A 22,108-nucleotide genomic window follows, 5' to 3' on the forward strand; every position below is an offset into this window, starting at 1 on the left:
CATAGACCATCAATTAGTTCAGTGTAGACAGGGTATAATATATACATAGATAATAAGTATTTATATTTATTATAATCAGATGTCTATGGATATATCTGTCAAACTTATTTGTGTTATTTCGTATAGTCATACCCATATTACGTAATCAAATTGGATACCCGCGTTTTTGACAGTTTAAAAAAGGCTTAAAATTTAAGTTTTTGGCAAGAAAGCGTGTGTATTTTTCCGAAATAAATTTTTGGTGGCTTTTTATTAGCAAAATCAACATTTTGAAGTACTTTTTCAAAAATAGTGGAATACCCTATTGGAATAACAGATAACGTGTTTTACAAATAGGATTTGGAAAATTTAATTTAAAATTTAAGAATTCAAAACATTCCCATCGTTAACAATTCATTTAGTCATTCACTTTCTAAACCGTTATCTTCAGTTCGTTTCTCATTCAACGTATCCCACCTTCGTGTTCCTTACATATAATTGTTATTTTACAAAATTGTTTAAATACACTCCTACATACCTCGGGAGTGATTTCTCCAACCGTTTTCCTTATTATCTGTTCTAAATGACCTAACTATTAGGCTAACAATTTTTCGTAAACCTTATAATTACCTAATTATCTGCTAAGTGTATTCTTTACAAAATACTGAAGTAAAATAATAAAGTTATAGGGTATTCAAAACATAACATTCATTTTGCGCATTCTGGTACAAAAATATTCCATTCAGTGTTACCAAAGATTCCTATAGGCCATGTTTTCGGTAGATATCGAAAATGTGACAAAATTTTCCTGACATGGGACTAAAATTAGTCGCCCGGAATGCTGAAATAAGTGCACCTGATTTTCGCTTATGTGTACGTTCCCTTAAATCAGTCCGTAGTCGTGACCAGAAGGTGCAAAAGGCCATGATGCGTAATTTACTTTTCCAGAATATTCAGCATTCAATATATCAGAAATTTATTTTTTTCTTAAGGTAAAAATAGTTTTTATAATTGGCATAAGACGTTCTGGTTTTGTTCAAAGTGTAAAATCCTTTACCTTTCTTCCGATGTACGCCATATGTGTAAACATAACTTTAAAATATATCGTTTTCCCTAACCCTTTCTGGTGGGTATATTGCCATGAAATATTTGCTTGCATGAAATATATTATTCATAGATTTTGATAATGGAAGAAGATTTGGATCAGCCTTAAAAGTATGATTTGACACTCAAATAAGTTCTTAGTTCACAAAGATCACTATGGCCCAAGATCCGGTATTAGAAACATATAAGTATCCTCACCTGTTAATTAATGAAAATAGCATTGAATAGATTGATTACAATACAAGCAATTTAGGATTGTAATATCTACCAGGATAGCTCTGCTATTAATATTAATGAATTAATTATTAATCTATTATATTATAAATTATTCTTTTTCATGTTCATATAATTTCGCCGGTCTCATACCATAGAATCTTACATTATAAAGCTTATTAAACTCCGACCGCTGAATCGGTTTTCGTGGCCGATTGAGTTTTTACGAAAACGTTTCAATATTGAATGGATTTTTACTTTGTTGTGCGGAACCTTAAAATATCTCCCATTTTATTTGCTGATAATGTAGCATTCTATAGATGAAATAACTTTTAAAATCGGTTTAGTAGTAAACTCAAAAATGATGGTTTATATATATTTTCATACAAACTTTCACCCCCTTTCACCTTTTAAGGGGCAAAATCCTTTCTTATGTGACACCTACAGTACAAAATCAATATCTTCTCGAAATTCCAAACTTCTATCATTAGCGATTCAGGCAGGGAACGACATATCAGCCGCGAAATAGCATACCCCCCCCCCTCTCAGATTATTTCCCCCATCTGAAATGTTTCTGATTTTAAATAATATACAAAAAGGATCATTTTGAAAAAAAATCATCAATCGGAGCAGTTATTGGGGACTCCCGACTAAAAACATTCATTGATGCGACTATCTAGCAGATATTACATTTCTACATTGTTTATCTTGTAAACAACCTATTCAATTTATCATCAATTTTCAATGAATCTTTCATCAATTAATAAAACATTTCTAAATTTAGACTTCTTATGCAAAATAAATAAAAATAAGAATTTTTATTCTTCTTCCATGTATATCAAATTCTAAATTCTAAGTAGCACATAGTTACCCAATACCAATTTTGTTCGTTGTTGTTATTTGTTTGAAGATACCCTTTTACCGCACCAACATCCGCTGAACTGTATGCATACGATGAGGCGTTAGATTGTTCATATTTTCGACGTCGACCTCGTTCAACAACATGTATGATATCAGATCCAAAACGATACACATGGATGCCTGAAGATGAAGAATCAATACGAATGGAACGACCAAGACCAATACGACCAACTGGTGATCTTGATGGTGATCCAAATTATATTTATGATCAACAACATCGCAGCTATGCAACATCATCATTATCAAGGCCTACGTCACGACAAAGCACAATTAGTGGGGGCAGTTCAATGCCCATAAGTAGTTATTTAAGTTACAGTTCTGAATATTTACCAACCGGTGTTCAACAATCCCATCATCATTATGTATGCCCGGCGCACCCTCCTGATTTACCCCCACCACCACCTCCACCAACAATTTTACATCATGATGGTACCATGCATCCACACAGGTAACAAAATATGGGATTTTCTAAAAATCGCGTTCTTACTTTAAAATTATATAAGCAAGTTGTTTGTGAGATAACGATAAAAAAATTTGGTTTGTTATTTGAATGCGTGCGTGCGTTAACGCAATTGCGTGCGCTACGTATGGCACTTAGAAAACTCGTATTATATGACAAAAATTGGCCATTGTCGACTGATAATTGTTATCTCTGTTGTTTATGGGTAATGTATTAGGTGTATTAGTTCAGCAAAGTTTTACGTTTTACTCTCATTGCCCCAATGGTGAGGTAATAAAATTACTCTATGGAGGCCCAATGATAAATTTGGCAAAATTGCTACCAGAAAACAAAAAATACGTTGTTATAGAACAAAACAAGCTAAGAAACCGTTTTTTAAGTTAACCAAAAATTCGAAGAAGGTCAAAAAATGGTTTTCTTGCGATGAAAAAAAAATTAAATGGTCAAGTTCTAGATCTCAAAAAACCTACCGATTGACGTCTGATAAGTACGAAAAAAAAGAGCAAAAATAGTAGTTTTTACATTTACTAAAAACTTTTTTTCTTTTTCGATTTTAAAGTTGATAAATAGTGAAGTTATGAGTAATAGATTCACAAATCTTCAATTTTTTTTTTTTTTTTTTTTTTTTTTTTGATAAAAATTTTGAAAATTTTTGAAAATATCGCTTTTTTCGAAAAAGAACACATTTCGTAAAAACTTTCCTCTTGGTCGAGAGACTATGGTAGCGTCTTTTCGGGGTTTAATCTCTTCGTCTAAACTTTTTCGAGCATGATATTTTAGCAGCAAGTGAAATTTTTTAATTGTTGATGCCAAAATCGGGCTTCAGAAGAAGTTAAATTTTTGAGATGCAGAAACACTCGATTTTAACGGGATCATAGCCGTTGTTACACGAAAGATAACAATTAGCAAATTTTTTTTTTAAATGTAAAGTAAGTATTTATAAGTAACGTGTGCAAGTTTCAGAGCTCAACGAGTTTTTTTTTCGGCATCAAAAATTAAAAAAATTCACTTACTGATAAATTACTATGCTCGAAGATCTCTAGGCGAATAGATTGAGCTCCGAAAAACCGCTCTACCATAGTCCCTCGACCAAGAGGAAAGTTTTACAAAAGGTGTACTTTTTCGAAATAATGCGATATACCGAAAAATTTTCAAAATTTTTTGCTAAAAAAACACTTTTTATGAAAGAAAAAAAGATTTGTGAAACTATTACTCTCATATCTTCACTATATATCAACTTTAAAGTAAAATCAATTTTAATTAAAATCGAAAAAGAAAAATAGTTATAAACAAAAGTAAAAACGACTATTTTCGCTCATTTTTTCCAGTTTCCTCGACACCTGCGCATCCAAATCGGACTTATCAGACATCAATCGATAGGTTTTTTGAGATCTACAACTTTCCAATTAAGTTATTTGCATTGGACGTCAACTTCTTTTTATCGCAAGAAAACCGTTTTTTTTTTTTTTTTGCGAATTTTTTCGGTTAACTTAGCCATTGAATAGCCGTAAACAAAAAACGCTGTGTTTCTTGGTTTGTTTTCTTCTATAACAACGTATTTTTTCTTTTTTGATACCAATTTTGTCAACCGTTTCGTAGATGAATTGGATTAAAAAGCAATGCTAATGTTTCTAGATAATTTATCCTCCAAATTTGCCATCTGAACTGCATAAACATGTCAAAGTTTGAAAGCCATTAAGAAGCCTCAACCTCCTTTACAGAATGGATATGTTTTAGTGTTCCTCAAAACGGGTATGTTTTAGTGTTGGGAGAAACTCAATTTTTCAATTCATCTAAATAACTATTGAAATTAGGGCTTAACTTTTTTTTAAAATGTGGCTTAACCATTTTCTACACAAAATAGCATATGCGTACCTAGTCTGGGTGTCGTCACCATTTCTGATTAATCCATTACGAAAATTTCCGTAAATCATTTACGGGACTTGGTAAACTTTGGATTTTACTTCGATAGTTGGGTTGTTGAATATAAAATAATAAGCAGATTTTGTATTTTATTTCAATTATTTATCATAAATAATATTGAACTTTGCCAAGAAAATTTTTTTAAAAGAGATGTATAATTTAATATAAGTTATTTCGAAACCAATAAAAATTTGGAACTCAAAAATCCAAATGTTTCTGGTATAAAACTCATCGGTTTACTGTAACTCCACCTGCTGGATAATTATCTAAAATGTTAATTTTAACTGAATGCACAACCCTCTTGCAATACACCTAAATGTTAAATTAAAAAAAAAAATTCAGTTATCTTCTGTTACCATTCTTCATTAAAATTATTACGTCACACGATATTTTACAAAAATTTGATTTTCGGGTGTTTTCGTTTCTCTTTTGAAAAGTTTTTTATCAAAAACAGTTTTGTTCAATAGCTCAATTAAGCACAAACATTTTTACTAAATTTATAAACATTTCAAACCATTTATTTTCAGATCCCTGTTATTTACATAGATAGATAAGTTTCAAAAACATGTTTTCTAATCTGACCTGCTTCCCACAGTCTAGCAAAATATTTGCGATTCTCTTAACAAGAAAATTAAAAAATTTTTATAGAATAAATTTTTTATTTCGTTTATTGTTCCAGACAAAAACATGTAAGTTTCGCTCGATCGCATACCTTAACATCGTTTGAAGATGTTACAAAGTTGACAGCAATAACTGCACGAAGTCAAGAACGTTTATTGGATGGGAAAAAAACCGCTGACCCTTTACCATTAAATCGCCCGACTGATATCGATGTTCATCATCAAGAAATTGCACCGAAAGTAGTTGTCTTAGAGAAAGTTAAACGTGGACCAATGAAAACACAAGCTACACAGACTGAGGTGTGTTTAGGACGAAAGCCAAACAATTTAACACTTAGCCCACGTACAATACAACGCGTTAAAATGGTATCACAAGGTGCACAAACCAATGGTGGCTTATTTAATGGTCGAAAATTAACAAAATCTTATTCGGAGGCGGGTAGTAAATTTGGTATACCAGTGCCTACATCACCTTTTGAACATTTTTTTGGAGACCCAAACGTATTTATGCAACAAAATGTACCGGAGCATGAACCATTGCAACGAACTCAATCGGAAGAACCGCCAAAATCACCGTATATGCTAACAGATTCGCCACCATCGAAAGTTCCACAGCCAATAACTACTCAACCACAGCCAACCCTTCCGGAACGTTTAAAATCCCCACCGCAAGACAGACGCTTAGTAAAGCAGGAAGAAAGTAAGCCTGAACCACAGCAAATTTTACCTCCACCAACTCCACCAGCAGCCGTTGTTCCTGTGAAAGAGGACGAAGACGAATCTGATTCAACACAAAAAGAGATAATTATTGACTTTGAGCCTCAAATATCACCAGAACCCATTGCAGAACCAAGAACATCCAAAAAACGTGTTCTCATAAAAACTATGTCTGAGGGTGAAATTCTACAAGAAAGGCGTAAATCTCAAATTACAGACGAGGAATTAATTGTGGATCAATTAATAACGTCATCTAGTCAAGAGAATATAAAGTCTGAACCAGAACGATCGTTTACACCATACTTTTTAAATTCACCAATATTACACGAGGATATCTTTAAGGAACCACCGAGTGGGCCACCATCGGGGCTATTTAGTCCTGTTTCTGGTCAACCAGCATCTACTGGTTTTCGTATGCAAGAATCTGTAGATGAAGAATTTCATGAAAATTTAATTTTATGGGAGCGACAACAAAGTGGCGATGACGGAACTTCTTTAACAAGTGATGGTGATAATTTAGACATTTCACAACAGCATCAAAGATCATCATCAAGTCCGAAATCAGGCCCATCATCACCAAGTATGGATTTAGATGCTGAAAAAGACGTCGAAGAATCCGTTGTGCCAACATTTGAAGAAAAAGTAAAATCACCTTTTGCCTCATCCGATTCATTAAATAACGACATTCGGTAAGTTAAACTTATTCTAAAACTCTCCAAGCAAAAAAAATTACTGTTGTGTTAATTGTTTGATAACAGGGACCATTCAGACGGTATTTGGAATGAATCACAAGTAACCGTTTTACAAGCGGATTCAGGAACAGATAATGGAACAGTATTAAGTACATCTGATTTAAGTTCATTGACTGCAACATCACCTGGTTCAGGTACTTTGTTGACACCTTCATCTAGACGAAAACATTTATTACTCCTTCAACACCAACAACGAAGCTCAATGGACACGGATGCCTTGGAAGAAGAATTTCAATTTGACCATATGCAGGTATGTGTGTAATACAGAAGTATCTCCATGATCAGTAAACAATTTTTTCAAATAATTACCGACACAGGCGAAACTATTTTTATGTATAGAAACTAGTATCGGCTATTTTAGATGCTTAGGCAATTTCTAAACTATATCTATTTGCTTTCTGCGGTGCCAGATTAACCAATAAGCATAGTAGACAACTGTGTAGGTGCTCCGAACCAGTTAGGGACCACACGCACGAAAGAATATGAAAATGTTTCATAGAGAGTAAGTTTAATTGAAAAATTTTGATCCGCCATGACAATAGCTATTATTGCTTTTTTTTTAGAATCATCGAGTAGTGAAACTAATAATATAAATGCATTACGTCAAGTAACATTACGTACTGCATTGGAAAAGATCACCTTTCAAGATGCTATGATATATATATATATATATATATATATATATATATATATATATATCATAGCATCTTGAAAAGTGATTTTTTCCAATGTAGTACATAACGTATCGACTTCCCGGAAGTCTTCGGCCTGGGCCGGAGGTCTTGTCTTCGGCGATGGAGCTCATTGCGCTCGCATATAGCTCTAATAAATAAATATTCACAATACCCAAATAATAAATCAATAGGTACTATTCAAATACGTACATAGGTAAGTACATAGTAAGGTAATGAATTATTTATGTCCATTTCCACCATTTATTGGATTTAATGTTTTGTTTAAAATTTTCTAATGTTCCATTCAACTTCCTTAATTTTTTTTCTTTAATAAAAACCTTCTCCTGACAATAATTAACACAACAGAAAAAGAATTAACGAAATAGCTCCATCCGTTAATGCGTGATGCGATAAACAAAGAAAATATAGAGGTTCATTTAATAAATAAACATTTGTAAACTATTAGTGCCCAATACATACACCTTATAATTAAGCTCATGATATAGATTAATATTTATGGCAAACTGTGTGTTTAATTTTTGGATGATACAATTCAAAAAGTTTCTATTTTCGCCTGCGCTGTCATTATTGCTTGAAAAGACTTGTTCCTGGCACTGAACATGGATGCGCTACCGTTTTGATCATTTAAAAACTAAGTTTTTGTTATTTAGACTCAACTAGCAGCCTCACCAAAAGTTAAGAAAGATATCACCTTGACTAGCCAACCTATGACGTCAGCACCAACAACAGCGGCAATGGTCACAATAACCCCACCAACAATTGCCGTTACACCAATTCCTAGTCGACGTCCACCTAAACTACAAGAGGTTCCACAATTGCAAACTCATCCAACGAGTGCGCCAATACCAAGTGTTCGGCGATCGCCGGCCAAAGGTGAATTGCGTAAACAGCGTCGTAGTCCAATAACACGTACTCCGGACTTAACGCCATCAGAAACACCACACAGGTCATTAGAATCACCAGATAATGCAAAAGCTATCCAAGCAGCTGCTGAAATGCTATTAGGTAAAACGGATTCAGGTAAAACAACCGATATATCGGAAAGTACAACAACCACAACTGATGATTATGTAACAGCGAATTCCGATAGCTCACGGCGTAGTGGATCATTACATGGAACAAGTACACAAAGTACATACGGAAGTCAAACAGGTACACAAGATGGTAGTTCCTTTGAAAGTGCCTCATCAATTTATAGTTTGGCACGGGGTGAAGCTATTTGTGAAGATTTAATAATACCCCCATCATTTTCTCCACCTCCTATTTTAGAAGAATCGCTTAGTGAAATACCATTAACACCTGAACTACAGGCAACTCAACCAGAATTTATTCCAAAACCGTTGGAAGTAATTGCGGTAGAACCAACAACTACAGAACAAAGACGTGCATCCAGTAAAGAGCCTACATCGCCGTCAGGTGACAGTAGCAGTAGTTGTGGTAGCTATAGCATACAAGGAAGCCATGCTGATATTCTTACTGCAACCGCAAAAGAGTTACAGAACCAACAAGAACAACATCGCTCAAAAACTGATCATCATCAAAGACCAACAGTGCCTTTACCTACAAAACAACAACAGACGCGGGAAAAGGGAGAATCAATATCAGATGATGATAATCGAAGTGTACATTACTCATCATCAGGTAATTACGAATCACCTGGCGATGAGGATGATCACGAAGATTTTATTGAAGATAATAAACGTCGTAGTAAGTTAATACGCCGACCTGGCGAACGTAAAGAATGGTCAGAAGAAGAAAAACGCCGTCGAAAAAAGGGATTTACTTTGGAATTTTCAGAAAAATCTGATGATGTAAAGAAACGAAGCCCCGGTGCCAACGGTGGTAGGGATGTTCCCAGTGAAATGGAAAAAATGAAACGTACTAAATCACGGAGCCCACAAAGAATTTCTTCAGCTCGAAAAGGTAATGTATAGGAGAGTGGGATAAATTGATAGATTTTTAATGTTTAAATATCTTTATTATTTGTCATTTTTACTTTTTATACCATGTATCTTATATATTTAAACGAGCAATTCTTGTATATATATATATATATATATATATATATATATATATATATATATATATATATATATATATATATATATATCAATGATCTTGGAAATGGCTCCAACGATTTTCATGAAAATGAGTATGTAGGGGTTTTTTGGGGCGATAAGTCGATCTAACAAGGTTTCATTTATCAGAAATGTCGTTTTATCCGTCTTTTCATGAAAAACAGAAACATACAATGTAAAATAGGACTGTTGCTGACATCTATTGGTGTACCAAGGGATTCAAATTGGTAGTTATGTGGAGTTTTAAACGGTTCTTATGAAATTTGTCTTTTTAAGTAAAAAAACACCGAGCAAAGCTCGGTCATCCAGATATTATATATAATATACAAAGTATATTAAGTTTAGTCCCAAGTTTGTAACGCTTAAAAATATTGATGCTAAATTTTAAAATTTTGGTATAGGTGTTCATAGAATCAATCACCTAATTAGTCCATTTCCGGTTGTCTGTCCGTCTGGCTGTCAACACGATAACTCAAAAACGAAAAAAGATACCAAGATGAAATTTTTACAGCGTATTCAGGACGTAAAAAGTGAGATCGAGTTCGTAAATGAGCAATATAGGTCAATTGGGTTTTGGGTCCGTAGAACCCATCTTGTAGGCCGTTAGAGATAGAACAAAAGTTTAAAAGTAAAAAATATTCCTTATAAAAAAATAAACAACTTTTGTTTGAAACATTTTTTTGTAAACATCGCTGTTTACCCACGAGGGTGCTAATTAGGTGGATATCTTTTTTTATTTACGTGACGTCAAAAAACAAACGATAACGTCATCAACACTGTCTATACATGGTATTTAAATAATTAACTCAATTCAATTGTCAATTGTTTGTTTTCAAAAAGAATTACTTCCATCACAATATATTACCTAATACTTTTAAGTTTCTATACACCAAAAGCTGACTTCAAATCCCAGAACTTGTGCAAACCAAATGCAATTTTTAGGTCTTCTTACGGCAGCTCCTACCTGGATTTATTTGATTTTTTTTTTTGTTTAATTTTGTCGTTAAGATATTGGAAAAATTTCAAAATGTTCAAACCGTTTGAAAAGTCATAAAATGTTAACAAAATCAATAAAAGGGAGTTTTTGGAAGTTCTTAATTATAATGCTGATATCCGTCGGCAATAGAGGTAAAAGTATTTTATGATTTTGACATTGTAATCAACGACCTTGAAAATCCTCCTACGAAATTCAAAATAATCATTTTAAACTAAAATTTATAGACTACAAGCGCATGATTTTCACCAAGAATCATGATGAAAAAGTTGCTCCTATATGTAAAAGTAAGTCATCATGGTGTTAGTAAGTCACCATGAGAATTGCGCGATCATAGGTAAAAATGAGGAGTAACGTTGAAGTATTTTTCTATGGCTTTCTTCCGTGTGTTAGAACCTCATAAAAAATTACCGTACAAAAAAAAATGCCGTACAAAAGCACCGATAACATAAATATAAATTTTTTAACCGTCCGTCAATTTCCGAAGCCCTACTTGATTTATTTCTGTACGGCATTTATGTAATTCGCTTCGCATTCTTATACATTCAATTCTCACCTCTACTTATCATTACCACGCAAAACTGACGCAAGGTGCTTAAACTTACTTTTACATGTAGGGGCATCTTTTTCAACATGATTCCTGGTGGGTCATTTCGCCCGAAAAAATTTAGCCTGTGCTTTAAGCATGGAGTTTTAGCAATAGTAACAGTCGGGGAGCTTATAGCTGGTTTCAATTTAAATGTTCATCGATGTCAAATTCTGGTATAAATTACGAGCAAATAAATTTTTGGACAATATAAATATCAAAAAGACCACAATTACTGTTCCGGTGGTCGGAATTCATATGACAGTTTTTATTATATAGGATGCAAGATAACTGTAAGGCCTCAAATTTAGCATATTCTTGTAGGAAAAAAAAGTTTTCACCTGAACGTAATGTTTGTTTAAAATCATTCTTTTTCTACAAAAATATGCTATTTGCAACCATTGTGTAGCGTTTTTCATGCCTTAATTTATCCAACTCAATCTTATATTACCGGATTCAGAGACAGGTGGGTCACAGTGGATCACGGGGCACAATGAAATAACCGTAAGTTATTGTGCCCCGTGTTCCACTGTGCCCCACCTCCCTATTAAAAAATTCTAATGCATTGTTTTTATGTAACAGGAGTAAAGAAATCTGACAAGGAATCTACGGCAACAACACCAGGTGGTACTGGAATGGTACGCAGCCCAGCCATGCATGATGGTTTTCGACCAGAAGACTGGAGTGCAGTAGTACGTACACCACCTCATGAAGAAGTTCCTACAGTGGCAGCACTGACTTCCGATGAATCCAGTGGCGGTGGTGGTCATACTAGTGCCGCATACACTCTCCTAGATACTAATGGTCAGTCACCTCGTCGACATCGGCGTATACGTGGGCATGAAGCATCATCACGTCGTAAATCTAGTTCAATTGCTTCAAAGTCGCCAATTTCATCTGGATCACAGCCATCAACGTCATCTACGTCACATCGACAACGCCGTCGCAGTGGTAGTGTGGAAAGTAGTAATAAAACAGTTATAACAGGTGGCAGCACGTTACCTCGTAGACGATCATCAATGCAACCCAAAGTGCATGCTGAATTAGAGAATTTAGATTTAGATGTTCGCGCTAGTGCTGGCTTAAATCGTTTAAGTCCACATCGTTATGCTAAATCACCAGGTGGTTCCCCTCGAAAAATTCGTAAAGTAATGGATAACAGTGAAATTGTGAAACTAAAAGCAGTGAGTGCAGAATCATTACGTTCTGTTAGTCCCGGTAGTGATAGTGTATTTTATAGTGAAGGAAGTGGGGGTACCACTACAATCACCGAGCCTCATCATCAGTGTGTACATTGTTTACATTGTGGTAAAGAAGTGGATATTGTGACAACCGATGATTTAGATGATGGTCAACGAATGGAAGTATCACCAGATGGTAAGGATTTGCCACCAGCTGATATTGTTCGTCCGCCAGCTGATTTTGCAGATTCACCAGACGGACCCCGTACAAAGCACAGTACGGGACGTTTATATAAAAAACTAGACAAACGGTATCGTTCAGAAGAACGCTCGTATCATCATGGTGATCGTCGTCATCACCATAGATATCGACAAGATGTTCGAGCGAAATCCGAAGAAAGAGGTAAAGAGGAGAGTGCACGTGTTAAACTCCGTCCGTTAGCCAGATCAACTGATACAAGTTTGGAAGCATTAAAAGCTACAGCTTCATCACCAAGCATAATTGATGACGAGGATGATTTAGGAATATATTGTGAACCATACAAGAGTGGAATTTGGATATTTATTGGGGACAATGAAGAAAAGTTAGTATGGTATAAGCAATATTATCAACGATCGCAAGATGAAGAATGCTTTGGAGATCGTGTTGATATTGACATCGGTAGGGATAATTTTGTGTTTTAATATTATAAACAACTTCAATAAGATTATGTTTGTCTACCTCCCTTCCCAGGTGAAATTCAATCACCAGATTCTACACGTAGTGATAGTCGTCGAGATTCAATACAGTCAATGGATAGTACAAATTCGGAGCATGAATTTCGTAAACGTTATCAGTGCGTTACACATAGAATGGTACATCGCAAATCGTGTCTTGAAATGTATAAACGACAAGCATCGAAATGTTTTGGTAATTATTTTTTTTTAACGGATTTTCATCACTTTTGTCTTAGGATGGTGGAATTATTAATCTACTATTGGAATTAAAGTCACAACTTAGTCCTTTTATTGCAAATAATATAATTTAGTTTGGGTTTACTGGAGAGCTGAAAGATTAATATCTCGGAAACCAAGACCAGTCAATGAATCTTTATAAAAAGTGTTCAGCTGCATTGTTTAAAGCTTACTTAAAGAAGTTAAAAACAAAAATTTCTGCGATCTTGCCCTGAGGGTTCAAAATTTTTCGCTGAAAAAGGGAATCGATGTAGGAATGAATTCTAAGCAAAAAGTATCATTAAAACATATTTCGAAAAGTCAATAATTTCCTAGTTATTGGCGGTTGAAATTCAGATTATTTGATGCTAAATAATTGAAAAATTTGACGTTTTTTCCAAAAAGTATATCATACACTTTTTAAAGTACTATAAAAAACCTTGAGTTTCAAGTCATTTGCATGAAAATTGACGGAGTTATAATGAAAACAATGTTTCTCGAGCCTTTATTATACCATGTATATATGAAATATACATAGTATAATAAGTTTAGTACCAAGTTTGTAACGCTTAAAAATAATGATGCTAAGAAAAAAATTTTGTCATAGGCATAGATAATAAATATTTATATTATACTATAGATAGGCATCTCTATCATCACCAAGGAAACTTGAGATTTAGTTCTCACTCTGTTCACCAGACAGCGCTTCAATCGATTGACCGCCTTTTTTAAAATACTCAATGCCAAATTCTAAATACTTAAATTTAATTTAAATTTTTACTTTTTTTTTTGTTTTACTATTTTAGAACATGTTTTGGTATCAAATTTTTATTTGAAATGCTATCAAATATCTTTTTTCCAAATCATGTGCTTAAAACAGTAAAACAAAAAATAATTAAATATTTTAAAGAAAAAAAAAACGCTTTTAAATTATAAAATAAATTTATTAAACAACTAATCTTTAATTGTGTTTATACTTTTATGTCTAATTTTATATTTCTTATATTTACGTAAAGCTAATTTTTGAATCCTATCAGTAGCAAATCTTAAATTTATTCCCCTCAAAATATCATTTACATTCCGAACTCACACCCTTGTATAAAATAAAAACATTCTATTTACAATTAAAAATTTTAAATCGTGTTTCTTACAACTAAAATTAAAACTAATAAATGTTTGCATCCGTGTTTGCATTTTCCAATCTTTTAAGATATGTTTCATTTTTATCTTTCAACTTTCGAGCAAGTTTTAACATATCTTTCGCAATATGGTAATATTTTCTTGGTGTTTTCGATAGTTCTTTCACCCTTCTCACATTTCCTTCTTTTAGTAAATACATTTTTTTCTTCAAATCTATGAAAATAAAATATAGATTTTTGATAAAATAGAAAAAAAAGAAACAAGGTTGGCAACAAACCTATTTGAAACGCAGGTCGAATTTGTTCTTCTTCGATATTTATGGCCATAATCTTTCGACTCGTAGAAGCAATAGGCGATCCTAAAAATTGATTTCATTTAAATTTGCCGTTATCGATAAAAATTAATTAAAAATTTTTTGAACAACAATTAAAAAACTCATGTTCTTTATACATAATATTATGATTTTAGGTGTCAAATAGTGAAAAAGTACAAAAGCTCCTAAATTTCAATAACAATTCCATTTTTTGTGATTTAATAAAGTATAATTGAATCCAAACAGATTGTAAATGAGCACAAAATATGCCTTCTCATGAAAAATCATACAGAATTGGATGGTGGTTCGCTATCAAAAGTTCTCCTTTCAAATAAACGCTAATACAAGGTAAATTTTCCAAGCGTTTAAGGAAATAAACTTGTGTTTCATGGCGATTTATTCAGTATACATAACAAGTTAAAAAATTCATTAATGAATATTTAATATCTCTTTAGGTTTTATTTTTATTCTCATAACTATATTTTTATATTTACTTTTTAAATTAAAATTGTTAGTATCTAACAATTAAATTCACTCACCAGGTCGTTTTGATGCAGTTTTGTTCAAATTTATGTTCGAGGTCTCTGCATGTAAAAATTGTGAACCTAAAATAAATAAAAATTACCTTATAATCAAATTGTGTCTACATTCGTGGTTCCTCTATAAGACCGACATACAATAATAAATTAAACATACGTTAGTTACATAAGGATTTTAACTTACTACTTAAGTGAAGGCCAGCATTAGGCTTTAAGTTAGTTCGCAATTTTCTTGTTGAAGCCTAGAGTTTCATTTCGTCGGCGAAATGTAAATCGCAGACACGATAGTTTTCACGTTTCGAGTATTCGATGTCCGTTCGACCAATTGCTATTGTCCAATTTTTAAACTTCTGAAAAATTAAGTCTTTCAAGAATATTTCTATCCAAGTTAACAATTTTTGTACTTACCTCAAAATTCTTAGGAATCACATGTAAACTAATATCCTTCTGTGTTTTTACACAATACACAACAATGAAAAACCATCTTAATATTTATTTAATTTTTAATTAATATTTTATTTGACACTATTTCAGATAAATTTTTGTATTAGTCTGTCAAATTTGACCAGGCAACTATGATCAAAATGATTGTAGAAATTTAGAAAGTTTATGTGATACATACAACGTTTTTGTAATATTCATTGCCTATACTGTATAAATTAAGAACTTGATCTACAGTAGTGAAATCTGTTGAACAGAGTGATAAGTTTTTGGAACTCACATGGTAAAAACAGTTCAAGTTTCTTATCTATATTATAATTAGTTGTCTATGGTCATAGGTGTTCATAAAATCACCTAATTAGTCCATTTCCGGTTGTCCGTCCGCCCGTCCGTCTGTGTACACGATAACTCAAAAACGAAAAAAGATATCGAGCTGAAATTAGCGTACTCAGGACGTAAAAAGTGAGGTCAAGTTCGTAAATGAGCATCATAGGTCAATTGGTCTTGGGTCCGTAGGACCCATCTTGTAAACCGTTAGAGATAGAACAAAAGTTTAAATGTAAAAAATGGTTCCTATCAAAAATTAAACAACTTTTGTTTGAAACATTTTTTCGTAAACACCACGGTTTACCCGTGAGGGCGCTAATTAGGCGGAAATTTTATAATATGTACTATACTTAATTATCAGTTATGTATGTGTCACATGTTTGTATGTGTAATGTGATAAAGAAATCAACACTGACTATGCATGGTATTTCAACAATTAACTCAGTCAATTGTTTGTTTTCACTTGTTTTTATGTTTTATTCAGTATAAAAATTGATGAATTTTCCACGGGAACTAAAACTAATGCTTTCCGCTTTCCTATTAACTATATTTAGGTACAGGCAACATACTCGATTTCTAGGAGTTTCGGATATATATTTTTTGAAATATTGCAATTTAATTGGAAAAAATTTTGTAACTTTATTTAACGAGTTATTTAACGATAAACGACATTTTTTTTGTATATTTCGAAAAAAAATGTTGCAATTAAATTGCAATATTTCAAAAACTATATATCCGAAACTTTTTCAGCATGTTGCCAGTTCCTAAATCAAGTAAATTGGAAGCAAGCATTAATTTCAGTTCCTGTGATAAATTCATCAGTTTTTGTGCTGCATAAAACATAAAAAGTACGAGAAACATTGTTTTCACTACAACTCCGTAAATTTTCATGCATAACGTTTTTTGAACTACTTTTTTGACGAAAGTCAAATTTTTCAATTATTTTGCCTTAAATACTCCTAATTTCAACTCGGAAAGTATTGACTTTTCGAAATATGCTTGAATGACTTTTTTTGCTTATAATTCATTTTTTTATCGATTTCCGTTGTCATTTTCTATATATACTTTTCCACCGTCGAGAATGGGTAGTTCCCACTCTCTGGGCAAGATCGCACAAATTTTTTTCAACGTCTTTATATCAGCTTTGAACAATGCAGTCGAGCAGTTTTTGTAAAGATTTATTAACTAGCCCTGGATGCCGAAATTTTAAGATATTTATATCTTAAGGCTTGTTACTGTTTAGTATGCATAGAAAAACTAGACTTCACTGTTCGAAAAAACATTCCGAAAAACCTTGTGTCATGTTCCTTTAAATTCGCCAAAAATGATTCAATCAAGATGGTATACAACACATTCGAGAGTGAGCACTTTCAACTTTTTGAAAATATATCTCATCAGTTATTAACTCACATTCTTTAAGAACCTGCTCTATTACTCCCTTTTTCCACTTAAATGTTTTCCACAATGACATTTCAATATAAAGCAATTATCTAATGTTAAGCAGCAATCCATCAACTATGACTGGGTTTCGAAATTTTTCACTTTGTAATGGCCAATTAAACTAGTCTATTACGCTCGAAACAAACGCGTAAAACATAGAAAAATAGTTGCATTTGAGGGCATGAGTATAATTATTACATAAATTTTGTATTCTAAATATGCGACAAATAATTTAGAAAATAAATTGACGTAATAAATATTTTCTCTACAATGATCCAGAAATAATCACATACATTTTCAACTTACTTAGTTACCCAGTGACTTATGTACGAGATGGGAGGGAGACCTTTAACTTTCTGAGAGAAAGTTATTGTTTTCATTACGAAAAACAAAATCGAAAATTTTAGATTTTGAATTGTGAACTATGTTAAAATACCTTTTTAATTTTAAATATATTTGTATACACGGTGGCTTTTTGTAAGTTGGCATATGCTTGAAACTCGAAAAATAACTTTTATGGATAAAAATGCTTCAAGCGAAAAATGTTGGATGTGTAGACGCACAGGTTACACAGACAGTAAAATTGGCCTATGCAAACATGCTCAATGAAAAGCTCACTCTACTTCATAACTGGTAACCGATGATGAACACTTTAAATTAGAAAGTTGTTATTGATTAAAAAAGTAACATTTTTCCACAAACTGCATAGTTCAGGCAAAAACAGATTGAGAAGTTTTTTCAAAATGGTTTTTCGTATCCAAATTAAGTTATTTCGTGTAATTGTTCCTGCGAAATTCATACTCTTAAGTTTAAAAAATTTTCCAATAAATCCAACAAAAGTGGTTTGTTTTTCTATGAGACCATTTTTGTTCAAATTGAATGAACAAACGCACAAAAATCTACATTTTTGCTATCAATTACTGTCTAAACTATTCGGTTAGCAAAACAAAAAATGTTTGCGTATTTATAAAGAACAACTTTGTAATTTATAAAACGTTTATCTAATGTTTGTCAGCTATGAATCAGAGTAAGGTTTTAATTGAACCAGTAAACTTGATCGAATTCAATGCTGGTATAAGATGTGTGCCTTTGAAACTAACATTTTTCGTTTGAAGCATTTTCCTCGATAAAATTTATTTATCGAGTTTCAAGCACATGTTAACTAAAAAAAATACCAGCAAGAACGTTTATAGCTGTTTTAACCCGAGTTTTTCAGTTTTAATTTGTGCAGAAAATGTGTTGTATTTTTTTATCACCGAATTTTTGTGGATATTTTAAGAGCTTTGCTCATCTCCATCAAATGTGGATAAAGCTTTGAAAATTTGCATCCAAGTTCCGATAGCATCTAAGAAGTGCCTGATGAGACTGCCAATTACTCGGCAATAAGATGATCCCTTTCAAGTAGAACAACGTTTATTCAGATCATTTTTTCCAAAAAGTGATTGCTAAGTAAAATTTAGCTAGGAAGATTAAATGAGAAGAGTTTTAAATATATCATGCGCGGTTATTTTTCGGTTTCTGACAATTTTTTAAGCAAGGCACTGATACTGCCCAAAGGCTATAATCTTTTATTAAGATATTTTTTTGCCCTTTTAATGTTCAATAAGAGACATTTACAATGTTTTGGTTAGTAGTAAAATAGCAATAATTTATAAAAGCAAAATCGCACTATATTATTAAAAATCTTGCCGCTACCCATTTAACTTTGGTAAAGTTTTTTATCTGTATAGATCCCGGTTATTTTTGGGCGCTTACTGCTTAGGATGTGTTTTCGGTGTTCAGGAAATTCCCCTGATTATTTTGATACCTTTTTTACGCCCAGGTGATAGGGAAAATGTTTTTAATTGGAAAAAACGGTTTGTTCATTAAATGTGTAATTTAACGTACGATTTTCGATAACCTCTCAGCCCTTTAATTACTATTTTTTTCGTCCAACCGATAGGGAAAATGTTTTTAATTGGAAAAAATGAGTTGTTTATTAATGTATAATTTAACGTGATAATTTAATATATGATTTTCAATAACCTCTCAGCCATGCGTCTGCGCTAAACGCGCCAGTCTGGAAGGAGAATTTGAAATTCGAATAGGAAGGGATAATAAACGCAATCGTTTGATTTTAGAAAAATTAAACGTATATTTTCATTTAAGACGAATTTTAATCCTTATTTTATTTCCATTTTTAGGGTTTTTTTTTTAATTTAAGTTTTTTAAAGGGTTTCGGTTCTTTTAATATGTTTAATCCAGGAAAATGCTTCAACGATAAATACTAATTTCAAAGGTACACATCTTATACAAGTATTGAATTCAATTTAAGTTTTTCGGTTCAATTACAACCCCCCTCTAATTCATCTACATCTCTAATTCAACTGGTAAACATTTGACGAACACTTTAAATTAAAAATAAATTTTGTAATAAACTTTTTTTTTTTGTAATAAACCGCGAATAGTTTAGACAGTAATTTATGGAAAAAATGTATAAGAAACCTTATAAGAAACTACAAATCACTTTTTGCGCGTTTCTTCAATCAATTTGAACAAAAATGGTCTTTATAGAAAAACAAACCACTCTTATTAGAACTTTTTTTTGGAAGAGTACCTAAATTCCGCAGAAGACATACGAAAAATCAATTGTTGTGGAAAAATTTTGAAATGCGTTTTTGCCTAAACTGTTCGGTTTGTGGAAAAATGTTTCGAACAAAAATATTACTTTTTTTATCAATAACAACTTTCCAATTTTAAATGTTGATCTATCGATTACCAGTTCTGGAGTAGACTGAGCTTTTCATTGAACTTGAAAACCTAGATCATGTTTAATGTATGCGTAAGATGTGCGCCTATAAACCCAACATTTTTTTCTTGTAGCATTTTTACCGAAAAAACTTATTTTTCGAGTTTCAAGCATATGTCAACTTAAAAAAGTCACGGCATGTATAAGTATATGGAGATTATTTTAAATTATTTAATAATGGCCATTTTATTTAGAACATTTTATTACTATAGTTCAAAAATTTATTAAAAATTATTAGAAGTTTATTTAATTTCAACTAAATTATTTGTCGCTCTATTAGGTCAGTTGGTTAAGGCAATCAATTCCGTCCGCGGTATGCATAGGATAGCGGGTTCGATTCCCGCCGTCGCAACAAAATTAATTTAATTAATAGTTGTAATGGGCTGGTGTAGTGCATGGTATATGCATGAAGGAGGTGCACTTAGCCTCTGATATTGAGGACTGATAAATGAAATTATCAGCGGAAAGGTGATAATTTCATATATGGTATCCCAATGGGCTCTATAGCCTAAGTGTGTCCTTCTAGGACAGCCATTATAACCTTACCTAACCTAACTAAATTATTTCAGTTACAAACAAATAATTAAAAAATGCATCCAAAAACACATTCATTTAGATACTTCAACAGAATTGGATTCATAACAATACTGTAATAAGTTTTTATGTATCTAAATTTTTATAAAATACTGTTCAATGTTCTCAAGTTTCAAATAATCCCTCCACTCTGGACCTGAATGCGCGCCGTACACAGACGTCGTGCTAGAAGGTTATCGAAAAACATACGTGAAATTATACATAAAATAGGTTTTTGTCCAAAAATAAATCGGTTGGATAAAAGTTTCTAATCATGATATGAAGATAACAAAACACAAAATTATTTTTCATAAAAATAAGGATCATTATTATTTTTATAAAATAATTTTGGTGAAATTAGGCATTCAGTCACGTGACAGCAAACACCAATCAGAAAGCATTACGTCATGTCATGACAAACGCTATGTAAACAACATTAGATTTTAATAGAACGAAGCAGGTTACTTGATTACAACTGCATAAACTTCCATTCACAAAAATGATTGCATGCCAATCCGTGATGTCATTCAAGACGCCATGACACACTGTTTTTGAAGTAAATTTGAATTGGTTTTTGAAAATGCAAAATATATAATGCAAATAGTGTTTTTGTTTTTTTAATAAAACTTTTTTGGTGTACCTAAATCAGCTACTAATGTAACGTATAAACCAATTTTTCAAATTTGACACAAAAGCCTATTAAACACGTTTTCCCTATCAATTGAACGAAATTTAAGTTACCAAAATGATCAGGGGAATCTCCTGAATACAATGCATCCTAAAAACAGCCAGAGACTTATAAAAATAAGAAAACTCAACCAAAGATAAATAGATGGCGCCGGGATTATAATTAATGGAGACAATAATTTAGTGAATCAAAAAATTATTGATCTGACTCTCAGAGGCTCTATTCACCACGAGTTGCTTCTGATGAGATCATATGCATGTGTTCAAATAGTAAAATTAAATGTGTGATAATTTTAAATATAGATCGATGAACGAATAACTTGAAACTAAAAAAAATATAAAAATGTTATGTTAAATAAAAATACAACCGTTAATAATGACGACGTCTTATCTACTACTGACGTTCAATTTAGACGCCTGTGTAACGACCGACCAAGTGACGGTAAGCAGCAGCCATTTATTCATATTCTATTATGCTGTTTCAGCTTCTTTCTTTGTTTCAAAGCACATCGACATTAATAAGTATTGCTTGCTCCTGACTCTTCAATAGCATTCATATTTACATTAAAAATCCTGATTTACACAACCAAAAATTAATTATTGAATCATTTTATTTTATTGAATATTTTGATACTCATAATATAGTGTAAGATCCCAATTAGGATCGACCTTCACCCATCTGTTTACCGAATGAAAGTTATTTT

General features: G+C 32.4%; 1 protein-coding gene and 1 long non-coding RNA gene across 2 annotated transcripts in view; one reads left to right on the forward strand and one right to left on the reverse strand.

Annotated features, from left to right (window-relative positions):
- The window catches only part of LOC123301347, a 65,418-nt gene that overhangs the window by 22,060 nt on the left and 21,250 nt on the right, over positions 1 to 22,108 (forward strand). The window contains exons 4-9 of the mRNA XM_044884085.1: positions 2,207 to 2,665; positions 5,280 to 6,626; positions 6,696 to 6,939; positions 8,035 to 9,307; positions 11,625 to 12,884; positions 12,957 to 13,133. Of these exons, the coding sequence (XP_044740020.1) occupies positions 2,207 to 2,665; positions 5,280 to 6,626; positions 6,696 to 6,939; positions 8,035 to 9,307; positions 11,625 to 12,884; positions 12,957 to 13,133 (4,760 nt within the window). The remainder of the gene's footprint in view (positions 1 to 2,206; positions 2,666 to 5,279; positions 6,627 to 6,695; positions 6,940 to 8,034; positions 9,308 to 11,624; positions 12,885 to 12,956; positions 13,134 to 22,108) is intronic.
- Positions 14,445 to 15,208, reverse strand: LOC123300815. The gene is made up of 3 exons (XR_006535405.1): positions 15,149 to 15,208; positions 14,574 to 14,654; positions 14,445 to 14,509 (listed from the first exon to the last, which is right to left on the reverse strand). It is a non-coding gene; the product is annotated as an uncharacterized LOC123300815 (long non-coding RNA).

The sequence above is a fragment of the Chrysoperla carnea genome, chromosome 5 (genome assembly GCF_905475395.1).
Source record: "Chrysoperla carnea chromosome 5, inChrCarn1.1, whole genome shotgun sequence".
In the NCBI taxonomy this organism is placed as follows: domain Eukaryota; kingdom Metazoa; phylum Arthropoda; class Insecta; order Neuroptera; family Chrysopidae; genus Chrysoperla; species Chrysoperla carnea.